At 38.2% G+C, this 14,144-nt stretch overlaps 1 protein-coding gene across 3 annotated transcripts in view; it reads right to left on the bottom strand.

Annotated features, from left to right (window-relative positions):
• Positions 1–14,144, bottom strand: part of LRRK2 (leucine rich repeat kinase 2) — a 210,429-nt gene that overhangs the window by 79,550 nt on the left and 116,735 nt on the right. For all 3 annotated transcript variants that reach the window (XM_070370619.1, XM_070370618.1, XM_070370620.1), the window contains 2 exons: positions 13,050–13,251; positions 12,384–12,472 (listed from right to left, as the gene is read on the bottom strand). In XM_070370619.1, the coding sequence (XP_070226720.1) occupies positions 12,384–12,472; positions 13,050–13,251 (291 nt within the window). The remainder of the gene's footprint in view (positions 1–12,383; positions 12,473–13,049; positions 13,252–14,144) is intronic.

Here is a 14,144-nt window from a genome sequence, read left to right as displayed (position 1 = left end):
ACTGATGCTTTTGAACTGTGGTATTGGAGAAGACTCTTGAGAGTCCCTTGGACTGCAAAGAGATCAAACCAGTCAATCCTAAAGGAAATCAATCCTGAATGTTCGTTGGAAGGACTGATGCTGAAGTGAAGCTCAAACAGTTTGGCCACCTGATACAAAGAGACAACTCCTTAGAAAAGACCCTGATGCTGGGAAAGATTGAAGGCGGAAGGACAAGGGGACAACAGAGGACAAAATGGTTGGTGGTATCACTGACTCAAAGGACATGAGTTTGAGCAAGCTCCAGAAGATGGTGAAAGAGAGGGAAGCCTGATGTACCACAGTCCATGGGGTCAGAAAGAGTTGGGCATGACTGAATGACTGAACAACTACAAAGTCACTAAGACCTTGTCTGACAACTCACTCTCCATCCCCAACCACACTTGAAGCTTTCTTTGTAGCAATCTGTACCACAAAACACATTAAGTATTCTTGCTTTGGTTGTTTCCTCCCATTTGAACATCAACTCCGTGAACGTAGAAACCTTATTTTCCCTACTGCTATATAGCCCCAGTACTAGAACAATATCTGGAACATCATTAGGTTCATAATAAATATTGTTGAATGTGTGAATTTTGGGAAAATAAAGTTTGAGCATTTTATCATAGCATTAGGCTTTCAGGCACTAGAGTCAAACCACTTAGTTTAAAATCCCAACTCTAATTCTCCCTGAATATGAATAATATTACATTTGCTGCTGCTGCTGCTGAGTCGCTTCAATCGTGTCCGATTCTGTGTGACCCCATAGATGGCAGCCCACCAGGCTCCCCCGTCCCTGGGATTCTCCAGGCAAGAACACTGGAGTGGGTTGCCATTTTCTTCTCCAATGCATGAAAGTGAAAAGTGATTTATCAGTATGCAATTTGATAAATTATTTAACCTCTCTATCAAGTTCTTCATCTTCAAGATGGGCACTCAAATAGTACTGTTTAAAAGAGTTGTTCCAAGAATTAAATGAGATAATCTTTGAAAAGCATATAAGTAACCTCTCATATGTTAGCCACTATTACATATTTACTCTATTTTACTTAAGACAAACTGATTTTAAAATAGAAGTTTGTGCTTGATTTTTTAGATCTATAGTGCACTACCAGTATTTGGAAAAGATCCTGGTGCTGGGAAAGATTGAAGGCAAAAGGAGAAGTGGGTGGCAGAGGATGAGATGGTTAAATAGCATCACCAACTCAATGGATATGAATTTGAGCAAACTCTGGGAGATAGTGGAGGACAGAGAAGCCTGGTATGCTTCTGTCCATGTGATCACAAAGGAGTCTGACACAACTTAGCAACTGAACAATAATCACTACTTGTAGCAGATAGTTTCCAAAGATGGACAAATTAATCTTTTTCTCTCCATAAGTATGTAGGTTGCTTAATCCTTCAAGATATAAAATCCATACATTTTCCCTTAAATCTGAACAAGACCTGTGGTTGCTCTGGTTACCAGAACATGGCAGAGCTAACATTTTACCAGTTCTGTGCCTGGCCTATAAGAGGTCTACATATGTACAAGAGGTCACATGGAGGAGAACCAACAAACCAAAAGTGTGAATATAGCCTTCCTGGAATCTCCAGCCCATCTTAACGAGGAAGTCAAGTGAATGACCCCTGTCAATGCCATGTGGAGCAGACCCACTTGGCTGAAACCAGTAAACCCATAGAATAGTGAGAAACAATAAACTGTTGATGTTTTTCCCCAATGAACTGTTGACGTTTTTCTCCAAATTTACTTTTGTACTCTAGGTTTGTGGGTATTCTGTTACATACCAATAAAAAAACTTAAACCTTTTCATAAATTTATCATCTTTAAAATACCTCCTATTATTCCTTCAGCTTGGCTATTTCTAAGGCTAACTTAGGCTCATATGCAAGGAAAGAGACTCTTCCAAATTCCTCATACATTTTATCAAGACTAAATCACCATGCAAGCTTTATAATAGTCAACACAATTGATCCAGTGAGTCCCTTTCATATTTCTTTTATCATATAGTTAGTTGAGTTTTGCAAACTTATTTGTGTGCTGATGGAAACTTCTTTAATAAGTTTAGTGACCTAAAAGCTCAGGGCACAGAGAGGGTGGATGGGCTCATTAGAGCTTTTGCACCATACATTATTTCTGCCCTTGCCTTGAGGATTCATGGAGGTGAATACCTCTATTTATTTTTACTGATTTAGTGTCAGGCAAGTCATTCTTGTTTTCACTTGATTACTTATAGCCGTCATTCTCTTTAAACCTTAGTAAAATAACATATTTCAATATATCAGCATAAATAAAATGATTTACATTAATAAGAAATTTAAATCACTTTACTGACCCTTTAGATCCATCTTTCAAAATAACTTGAGCTGTTCAAATTCCTAACAATTTTCAATTAAATTAACATGCTTATAGTATAACTAATAGTATAAGTAATGAGAAGAACTTTCATGGAGTTTCCTCTTAATTACTCCATAGCATCTGCAGGGATTTTATTTAGTCATGGTGGAAATTTGATTTTGTTAAAAGATAGTGATTTTGATGCAAACCAATTCATTATTCTATTGAATATGATGTATCCACCCTAATATCCACATGTGTGCAACTTTAAATATTCCCAATTCATAAGGAAACACATGCACTTTTTGGTGCAACTTTAGCCTTTTCTTGACTGTACGGAGTTTAGTTATTTTCTGATAGAATGTGCCACCTAGGGTAACAACTCTTCAGGGTATAAGTAAAACCCCCTTTCCTACACAGAATGCATATACCTACAGTATATTTCTTTTTATTTATTCCATTCCTGGCACATTTTTTCAAAAATACATGAATACATCTTCATAGTTTTGATGATTTTTTTTTCTGACATAAGTATTTAATTACCAAATGGGTTAAATATAAAATTTCACTAAAATTTATTGCTCATTTTTACCAAACTACAAAAGCAATGTAGGAGATAATATTGTTATTATTGTTATTTTACAAGGGAAGAAACAAAGGCTGAAAACATTAAGCAATGTCAAAGTTGATAAGTATTTAGGAGAAATTTGAACACAGGTTGTAATGACTCTAGAGTTTACGTTTGACCACTGTATTTTCTGGCTTCATTCTCATTGAGTAGATGAGTAATATCACACTTTCCATGGCTTATTGCATTAGGGTGAAAATCTAATTTTAAAATATCTACCAGAATATTAGCAACTGTCCAATTACAATTAATTGCCAACTGTAATGTTTCAATATGTTCTCAGGTTCCATGGTATAGGGTTTAGCAGTAAATGAGTTCCCTCTTTAAAATAACTTTTTTCCTTAGATGAAATTTAGGGGGGCGGTCCTAAGATAGCAGAGTAATAGGACGGGGAGACCACTTTCTCCCCCACAAATTCATTGAAAGAACATTTGAATGCTGAGCAAATTCCACAAAACAACTTCTGAATGCTGGCAGAGGACATCAGACACCCAGAAAGGCAGACCATTGTCTCCAAAAGGAGGTAGGAAAAAATATAAAACATAAAAAGAGAGACAAAACATAAAAAGAGATCCAACCCAGGAAGGGAGTCTTTAAAAAGAGAGAAGTTTCCAAACACCAGGAAACACTCTCACTGGCGAATCTGTGGAGAGCCTTGGAATTTCAGAGAGCAACATAACCGGGAGGAAAAACAAATAAATAATTAAAGCCCACAGATTACATGCCTAAATGCCCAGCGGAGAAGCAGTGCAGACACTTGCATCAGCCACTAGCAAGCTAGCAAGCCGGGACTGGACAGGGAGGCATGGGCTGCTTAGGGTAAGGACCGGGCCTGAATACCCTGAGGGCAATCTGAGGGAACTAACTAGAGATAGCAACCCAGACCCTGGGATAGCTATCCCACGAAAAGCCCTAACCTAAGACACCGTCAGGCCCAGTCACAGAACAAAGGACTGAGCAGAGCTAGCTGGCTGCAGACCGGCCCATCCCCCTCTGGAGACAGGCAGGCGAGGGCAGCCAGAGCCGGAAGGGGGCAATCGCGGCCCCAGAGAGGTATCATCTACCAAACTGCAAGCAGGCTTCGTTGCTAACCAAGACTCCTTGGAATTCTGGATGGTCGACGTCCACCAGGAGGGTCGCAGCCAGAGATCAGCTCCCCAGAAGAGACACAAAGCACACCTGAGAAGGCACACCAGGTTACACCCAGAAAACCAAGCAGCAGGAAAAGGGAAGGTGATAAGACAGCAACTGCACTCGCCAAGCCCCTGGTCACCTGAGCTGCTCAGACCAGGGAAGGGCACAAAACGCAGGCCCACTCAAGTCTGCGCCTTTGTGGAGTACCGGAGAACCTGAACCTGAGTGGCTTAGACCTGGGAAGTGCACTCAACCCAGGGCCTGCCTCAGACATTTCCCGGCAGAGCAACCTAGAGCCTGAGCAGTGCAGACTGGGAAAGCACACACACTGTGAGCCGGGGCAAACCCAGTGTGGCCGAGACACTGGGAGCACTCCCCACAGACGCCAGTGATATTTGTCTGCAGTGTTCCTCCCCCCCCATAGCACGACTGAACAAGTGAGCCTAAAAGAGTGTCCACCACTGCCCCCTTGTGTCAGGGTGGAAATTAGACACTGAAGAGGCCAGCAAACAGAAGAAGCTAAAATAAACAGAGGGAACTGCTTTGGAAGTGACAGGTGCAATAGATTAAAACCCTGCAGTTAGCACCGACTACATAGGAAGGGGCCTATAGATCTTGAGAAGTGTAAGCCGGATCAAGGAACTATCTGAAAATGAACTGACCCCACACTGTCCACAACAACACCAGAGAAAGTCCTAGATATATTTTTACTATTATCATTTGTTTAATTTAAATTTTTTTTTATTTTAAGTCCTTTATTACTCCTTTAATTTTCATTTTTATAACCTACTACTACTTTGAAAAAAAAAAAAAAAGACCCAATTTTTAAAGCAAACTTCATATATATATATATATTTTATAATTTTTGTGACTTTGTTTTTTCCTTTAATATTGTATTTTTGAGACTCTAACCTCTACTCTAGATTTTTAATCTTTGCTTTTTGGTATTTGTTATCAATTTTGTACCTTTAAGAACCCAATCTTCAGTACCCATTTTTACTTGAGAGCAAGAATACTGGCTTGACTGCTCTCTCCCTCTGTGGACTCTACTTTTTCTCCACCAGGTCGCCTCTATCTCCTACCTCCCCCTTCTCTTCTCTTCTCTACCCAACTCTGTGAATCTCTTTGTGTGTTCCGGGTTGTGGAGAACACCTAGGGAACTGATTACTGGCTGGATCTGTCTCTCTCCTTTTGATTCCCACCTTTATCCTCCTGGCCACCTCTGTCTCCTTCCTCCCTCTTCTCTTCTCTGTGTAACTCTGTGAACATCTCTGAGGGATCCAGACTGTGGAGAGCACACAGGCAAATGATTACTGGCTAGCTTGCTCTCACCCCTTTTGATTCCTCCTCATTCTCCTCCTTTTTCTCACCTCTATCTCCCTCCTCCCTCTTCTCTTTCCCATGTAACTCTGTGTACCTCTCCAGGTGTCCCTCACTGTGGAGAAACTTTTCATCATTAACCTAGATGTTTTATCATCAGTGCTGTATAGATGGAGAAGTCTTGGGGCTACTGTAAGTTTAAGACTGAAAACCATAGGCAGGAGGCTTAAGTCAAAATCCTGAGAACACCAGAGAACTCTTGACTCCAGGGAACATTAATCGATAGAAGCTCATCAAACGCCTCCATACTTACACTGAAACCAAGCACCACTCAAGGGCCAACAAGTTCCAGAGCAAGACATACCATGCAAATTCTCCAAAAACACAGGAACATAGCCCTGAGCTTCAATATACAGGCTGCCCAAAGTCACACAAAACCCACTGACATCTCAAAACTCATTACTTGACACTACAGTGCACTCCAGAGAGAAGAAATCCAGCTCCACCCACAAGAACACAGATACAAGCTTCCCTAACCAGGAAACTTTGACAAGCCACAGGTCCAACCCCACCCACAGCTAGGAGCCTCCGCAATAAAGAGGAACCACAAACTGCCAGAATACGGAAAGGCCATCCCAAACACAGCAATATAAATAAGATGAAAAGGCAGAGAAATACCCAGCAGGTAAAGGAACAGGATAAATGCCCACCAAACCAAACAAAAGAGGAAGACATAGGGAATCTACCTGATAAAAAATTCCAAATAATGATAGTGAAAATGATCCAAAATCTTGAAAACAAAATGGAGTTACAGATAAATAGCTTGGAGACAAGGATAGAGAAGATGCAAGAAATGTTTAACAAGGACCTAGAAGAAATAAAAAAGAGTCAATATATAATGAATAATGCAATAGATGAGATAAAAAACACTCTGGAGGGAACCAACAGTAGAATAATAGAGGCAGAAGATAGGATTAGTGAGGTAGAAGACAGAATAGTAGAAATAAATGAAACAGAGAGGAAAAAAGAAAAAAGAATTAAAAGAAACAAGAACAACCTCAGAGACCTCTGGGACAATGTCAAATGACACAACATTCGAATCATAGGAGTCCCAGAAGAAGAAGACAAAAAGAAAGGCCATGAGAAAATACTTGAGGAGATAATAGTTGAAAACTTCCCTAAAATGGGAAAGGAAATAGTCACCCGAGTCCAAGAAACCCAGAGAGTCCCAAACAGGATAAACCCAAGGTGAAACACCCCAAGACCCATATTAATCAAATTAACAAAGATCAAACACAAAGAACAAACATTAAAAGCAGCAAGGGAAAAACAACAAATAACATACAAGGGGATTTGCATAAGGATAACAGCTGATCTTTCAATAGAAACTCTTCAGGCCAGGAGGGAATGGCAGGACATACTTAAAGTGATGAAAGAAAAGAACCTACAGCCCAGATTACTGTACCCAGCAAGGATCTCATTCAAATATGAAGGAGAAATCAAAAGCTTTACAGACAAGCAAAAGCTGAGAGAATTCAGCACCATCAAACCAGCTCTCCAACAAATGCTAAAGGATCTTCTCTTGACAGGAAACACAGAAAGGGTATATAAACTTGAACCCAAAACAATAAAGTAAATGGCAATGGGATCATACTTATCAATAATTACCTTAAATGTAAATGGGTTGAATGCCCCAACCAAAAGACAAAGCCTGGCTGTATGGATACAAAAACAAGACCCCTATATATGTTGCCTACAAGAGACCCACCTCAAAACAAGAGACACATACAGACTGAAAGTGAAGTGGAAAAAAATATTCCACGCAAATAGAGACCAAAAAGAAGGCAGTAGTAGAAATACTCATATCAGATAAAAAGACTTTAAAACAAAGGCTGTGAAAAGAGATAAAGAAGGACACTACATAATGATCAAAGGATCAATAAAGAAGATTTACATAAATATATATGCACCCAACATAGAAGCATGGCAATATGTAAGACAAATGCTAACAAGTATGAAAGGGGAAATTAATAATACCACAATAATAGTGAGAGACTTTAATACTCCACTCACACCTATCAATAGATCAACTAAACAGAAAATTAACAAGGAAACACAAACTTTAAATGATACAAGAGACGAGTTAGACTTAATTGATATCTATAGGACATTTCACCCCAAAACAATGAATTTCACCTTTTTCTCAAGTGCACATGGAACCTTCTCCATGATAGGGCCATAAATCTAGCCTTGGTAAATTCAAAAAAACTGAAATCATTCCAAGCATCTTTTCTGACCACAATGCAGTAAGATTAGATGTCAATTACATGAGGAAAACTACTAAAAATTCAAACATATGGAGGTTGAACAACATGCTGCTGAAAAACAAATCACAGAAGAAATCAAAAAAGAAATCAAAATATGCATAGAAACGAATGAAAATGAAAACACAACAACCCAAAACCTATGGGACACTGTAAAAGCAGTGCTAAGGGGAAGGTTCACAGCAATACAGACTTACCTCCAAAAACAAAAACAAAAAGTCAAATAAATAGCCTAACTCTACACCTAAAGCAACTAGAAAAGGAAGAAATGAAGAACCCCAGGGTTAGTAGAAGGAAAAAAATCTTAAAAATTAGGGCAGAAATAAATGCAAAAGAAACAAGAGACCATAGCAAAAATCAACAAAGCCAAAAGCTGGTACTTTGAGAAGTTAAATAAAATTGACAAACCATTAGCCAGACTCATCAAGAAACAAAGAGAGAAAAATCAAATCAAAAAAATTAGAAATTAAAATGGAGAGATCACAACAGACAACACAGAAATACAAAGGATCATAAAAGACTGCTATCAGCAACTATATGCCAATAAAATGGACAACTTGGAAGAAATGGACAAACTCTTATTAGAAAGGTACAACTTTCCAAAACTGAACCAGGAAGAAATGGAAAATCTTAACAGACCCATCACAAGGACGGAAATGGAAACTGTAATCAGAAATCTTCCAGCAAACAAAAGCCCAAGACCAGACAGCTTCACAGCTGAATTCTCAACATAATAAAAGCTATATATGACAAACCCACAGCAAAATTATCCTCAATTGAAAAATTGAAAGCATTTCCCCTAATGTCAGGAACAAGTCAAGGCTGCCCACTCTCACCACTACTATTCAATATAGTTTTGGAAGTTTTCGCCACAGCAATCAGAGCAGAAAAAGAAATAAAAGGAATCCTGATTGGAAAAGAAGTAAAATTCTCACTGTTTGCAGATGACATGATCCTATACATAGAAACCCTAAAGACTCCACCAGAAAATTACTAGAGCTAATTAATGAATATAGTAAAGTTGCACGATATAAAATCAACACACAGAAATCCCTTGCATTCCTATACACTAAAAATGAGAAAACAAAAAGAGAAATTATGGAAACAATTCCATTCACCATTGCAACAAAAAGAATAAAATACTAAGGGATATATCTACCTAAAGAAACAAAAGACCTATGCATAGAAAACTATAAAACACTGGTGAAAGAAATCAAAGAGGACACTAATAGATAGAGAAATATACCATGGTCATGAATTGGAAGAATCAATATAGTGAAGATGAGTATATTACCCAAAGCAATCTCTAGATTCAATGCAATCCCAATCAAGCTACCAGCGGTATTTTTCATAGAACTGCTGCTGCTGCTGCTAAGTCGCTTCAGTCGTGTCCGACTCTGTGTGACCCCACAGACGGCAGCCCACCAGGCTCTCCCATCCCTGGGATTCTCCAGGCAAGAACACTGGACCAGAACAAATAATTTCACAATTTGTATGGAAATACAAAAAACCTCTACTACAGGCTCTACTACAAAGCCACAGTCATCAAGACAGTATGGTACTGGCACAAAAACAGAAATACAGATCAATGGAACAAAATAGGAAGCCCAGAGATAAATCCACACACCCATGGACACCTTATCTTCGACAAAGGAGGCAAGAATATACAATGGAGAAAAGACAATCTCTTTAACAAGTGGTGCTGGGAAAACTGGTCAACGACTTGTAAAAAAATGAAACTGGAACACTTTCTAACATCATATACAAAAACAAACTCAAAATGGATTAAAGATCTAAACGTAAAGCCAGAAACTATAAAACTACTAGAGGAAAACATAGGCAAAACACTCTCCGACATAAATCACAGCAGGATCCTCTATGACCCACCTCCCAGAGTAATGGAAATAAAAGCAAAAATAAACAAATGGGACCTAATTAAAATTAAAAGCTTTTGCACAACAAAGGAAACTGTAAGCAAGGTGAAAAGACAGCCTTCAGAATGGGAGAAATAGCAGATGAATAATAATAGCAGATGAAGCAACTGACAAAGAATTAATCTCAAAAATATACAAGCAACTCCTGCAGCTCAATTTCAGAAAAATAAACAACCCAATCAAAAAATGGGACAAAGAACTAAACAGACATTTCTCCAAAGAAGACATACAGATGGCTAACAAACACATGAAAAGATGCTCAACATCACTCATTATCAGAGAAATGCAAATCAAAACCACTATGAGGAACCATTTCACGCCAGTCAGAATGGCTGCGATCCAAAAGTCTACAAGCAATAAATGCTGGAGAGGGTGTGGAGAAAAGGGAACCCTCTTACACTGTTGGTGGGAATGCAAACTAGTACAGCCACTATGGAGAACAGTGTGGAGATTCCTTAAAAAACTGGAAATAGAACTGCCATATGACCCAGCAATCCCACTGCTGGACATACACACCTGAGGAAACCAGAATCGAAAGAGACACGTGTACCCCAATGTTCATCACAGCACTGTTTATAATAGCCAGGACATGGAAGCAACCTAGATGTTCATCAGCAGATGAATGGATAAGAAAGCTATGGTACATATATACAATGGAATGTTACTCAGCCATTAAAAGAATACATTTGAATCAGTTCTAATGAGGTGGATGAAACTGGAGCCTATTATACAGAGTGAAGTAAGCCAGAAAGAAAAACACCAATACAGTGTACTAACACATATATATGGAATTTAGAAAGACGGTAATGATAACCACGTATGCGAGATGGCAAAAGAGACATAGATGTATAGAACAGTCTTTTGGACTCTGTGGGAGGGGCGAGGGTGTGATGGTTTGGGAGAATGGCATTGAAACATGTATATTATCATATGTGAAACAGACTGCCAGCCCAGGTTCGATGAATGATACAAGGTGCTTGGGGCTGGTGCACTGGGATGACCCAGAGGGATGGGATGGGGAGGGTGGTGGGAGTGGGGGTTCAGGATGGGGAACATATGTACACTCACGGCAGATTCATGTCAATGTATGACAAAACCAATATAATATTGTAAAGTAATCAGCCTCCAAAAAAAAAAATAAATAATTAAAAAAAAAAGAAATTTAGGAACTATCATTCAGATTATCTGAAGGGATTTAATTAACATTATGGTTAATTAGAAAAGAGATTTCTAATGTAAAAAGATATATTTTAGTAACTATAAATTACACTTATAAGAAAAATAGCTTCCAGTGAGTACACATGCTGAAGACTCCCTCCCTAAGCTCATTTCAATTCATGATTCATCCAGACACAGTCGTCCTCCCAAGGTGATTTTGTACTTCCTAAAATATTTGGAAATTTCTGGGTACATTTTTGCTTCTCATACTGGGAAAGTACTAGAGGGTAGAGGCCAAAGATGTAGACGCCATACTGGCGTCTAGAGGGTAGAGGCCAAAGGTGCTGCTATCCTCCTACAATGTACAACAAAGAATTACCTGCCCCCAAATGTCCATAGGGCTGACATTGAGGAACCCTGAGCTAGTGTGTTGTTTGAGTGGTTTTCTGTGGCAAATCTACAGAGAGGATTATGGTAGCTAATTAATATAAACTCATTGGTAACTGATTATTATTGATAGAAGAAATTTTCCATATGAAATATAGACAGCCATAACTACCACTTTTCAAAATGCTAAGCATTTAGAGTTTTATATTATATTGAAAAGTCACAATTTCCTTCCTTATTGTCTACACAGAGGTTTCACAGCCTTATCAATCCAATTATGTCTGCCAGGCTCCTCTGTCCATGGAATTCTCCAGGCAAGAATACTGGAGTGGGCAGCCATTCCCTTCTCCAGGCCGATCTTCCTCACCCAGGGATCAAACCTGAGTCTCCTGCATTGCAGGCAGATTCTTTACCATCTGAGCTACCAGAGAAGCCCAGAGTTTTATATTCCACTGAAGAGTCAAAATTTCCCGACATGTTATAGACAGAGGTTTCACAAGCTCATCAACCCAATTTTCTTATACTTATTTACTCCACAGATTTTCACAAAGCTTTCATTCAACTAATTATATCAATAAACAAGCCAAAAAACTGTGAATATAGAAAATGGTAGAACAATTTGTGAGAAGACTGCATAAAGAAAAACTTCTTGGATCTAGAAAGGTACTATGGAACAGAGTGACACAAACACCTGTCTATGAATTGAAAACAAAGACATTAAATTCTAAGATATCTTCTCCTCTTCCACAAAGTTCTTATTTATGCAATCTTCTACAAAAATTGTTCTACCATTTTCTATGTTCACAGTACTTTCTACCTTCAGTCAGTTCACTCAGTTGTGTCCAACTCTTTGCAACCCCATGAACTGCAGCATACCAGGGCTCCCTGTCCATCAGCAACTCCCAGAGTTTACTCAAACTCATGCCCATTGAATTAGTGATGCCATCCAACCATCTCATCCTCTGTTGTCCCCTTCTCTTCCTGCCTTCAATCTTTCCCAGCATCAGGGTCTTTACCAATGAGTTAGTTCTTCACATCAGGTGGCCAAAGTATTTGGAGTTTCTACCTTAACTAAACACAAACCCTATAAACCTCAGTACTCTAGGTGTTACCCCCATGCCTCAGAAGTATAATATACCAACCTGTGCCATGACTTTACAAAGCCACTTGGGTTCTACAAAATATAAGTCGCTTAACTGCAATGCTGGGTCTTGAAAATGAAGAAGGACCCCTGTAGGAAAAATCAAAAGTGAAACATGGAATTTGGAATATGAAAATATCAAGGGGCTTCACAGAGAATCTAGCCCAGCCTCCTCATTTTACAGATTAGGAAACTTCAGCATTGTTGGGGTCAGAGCTGAGACCAGAACCAGTGCATCCTAGCTTTCATCTCAGTCAACCATTGATTCTCCAAGTGCCAAGTTAAACCATCACAATAATAATTCTCCTGCAAGTGTAAAAATAACTTCCACATACACTAAATTCACTTGATACTATGAAGGATATAGCTTGAACTTAGAGTCTCACAGTTCCTGAATACTACAGTCAAGCTCTAGAATCCACGTGTTTTAACTCTGGCTGAGAGACTTTTTCCACTACTGTCCTTAGATAATTTCTAAATTTTTCTCTTATGACATAATATATGATTCCACATCAGTACACATGATGATCTTTCAAAAAGAAAAAAACATCAGCTACCTATTAAAGAATTTTGTCAATATTCTTTTAAATGTAAATTCTATACAAGGTTCAGATACATTTTCACCAACTCTACTGCAGAGCTTTGAAAAAATATGTAATAAACAAACCTGATTCATTTAGAAAGTGAACTGCATGAGGAAGCTCATTTTCATCTAACTGCAGCTGATGTTCTCTCACAAGTTGTAATAATCGTTTCCGGTCAATTACAGGAAATTCAATTGGCACATTTTTACGCTCTGATAAAATGATTTTCTCAAGTTCTACGTAGCAGTCTGGAATCAGCTGCCCAACAACAGGCTGATCTCGGATCTATGAAATTACAGATGACAAGCTGTAAAAATCCATTTTATACATCTATGTGTCAGGTGGTTGGTAAATTCTGTGCTAATCATTCAGAAAATGATTATTTTTAATAAAATCAAGATGCAATGTAAGACTAATTAAATCGTGAGAAATAAATAAGATTACCTTAAAAAAGAAAAAAAAAATGAACACAGAAGCCAATTTGGAAAGAACTATCAAATAACATTGTATGGAAATAATTATCAAGGTATTTAGAAAATCCATGGCGAAATCCAGGACAAATCATTAACCTTAAATAAAGGACCTACTATTTTCTAAGACATTAAATCTACAGGCAATAGATATGCTAACATAAAGGTCAGGATTGTAAGAGCTTTTGGACTTTATTTTTTAGATGAAAATATCCACATCCAAAAGTAAAACTAAATTTTGTTCTTGCTATTTGCAAAATGTAATATTAGTGGGATGTACATATCAACAGTGAAGTCTGGAGACAGACATGAAATTTCCTCACCAAGCTATGCTTTTTCATGGAGACCTGAACTTGGAAAAATAAAAAAATCATCTAAACCCCAATGATTCTATACGAGAAGATGATTTGGGGTCTCTTACACTTAGAATCTAATTAAAATCAAAATTTTAATAGAATGACCTTATGAAGAGAGTTTCTGTAATAAAAATATTTCCAAACATTTTTTCTTAAAAATCTAATTTTAAATAGAAATACAACTTTAATAATAGTAAATGCCTTTGCAAACCACCAGGTGGCAAACTCTCCTCATTTCTCAACCCATGAATATATTCTTGACAATAAAGAATAAAATTTCTACTTGAATTCTTCAACTTATACAAATAGAAACTGGGTTTATTATACCTGCACACACGCACACACACACACA

Source organism: Bos mutus, chromosome 5, assembly GCF_027580195.1.
Source record: "Bos mutus isolate GX-2022 chromosome 5, NWIPB_WYAK_1.1, whole genome shotgun sequence".
In the NCBI taxonomy this organism is placed as follows: domain Eukaryota; kingdom Metazoa; phylum Chordata; class Mammalia; order Artiodactyla; family Bovidae; genus Bos; species Bos mutus.
This window is presented reverse-complemented; position numbering and strand designations above follow the sequence as displayed.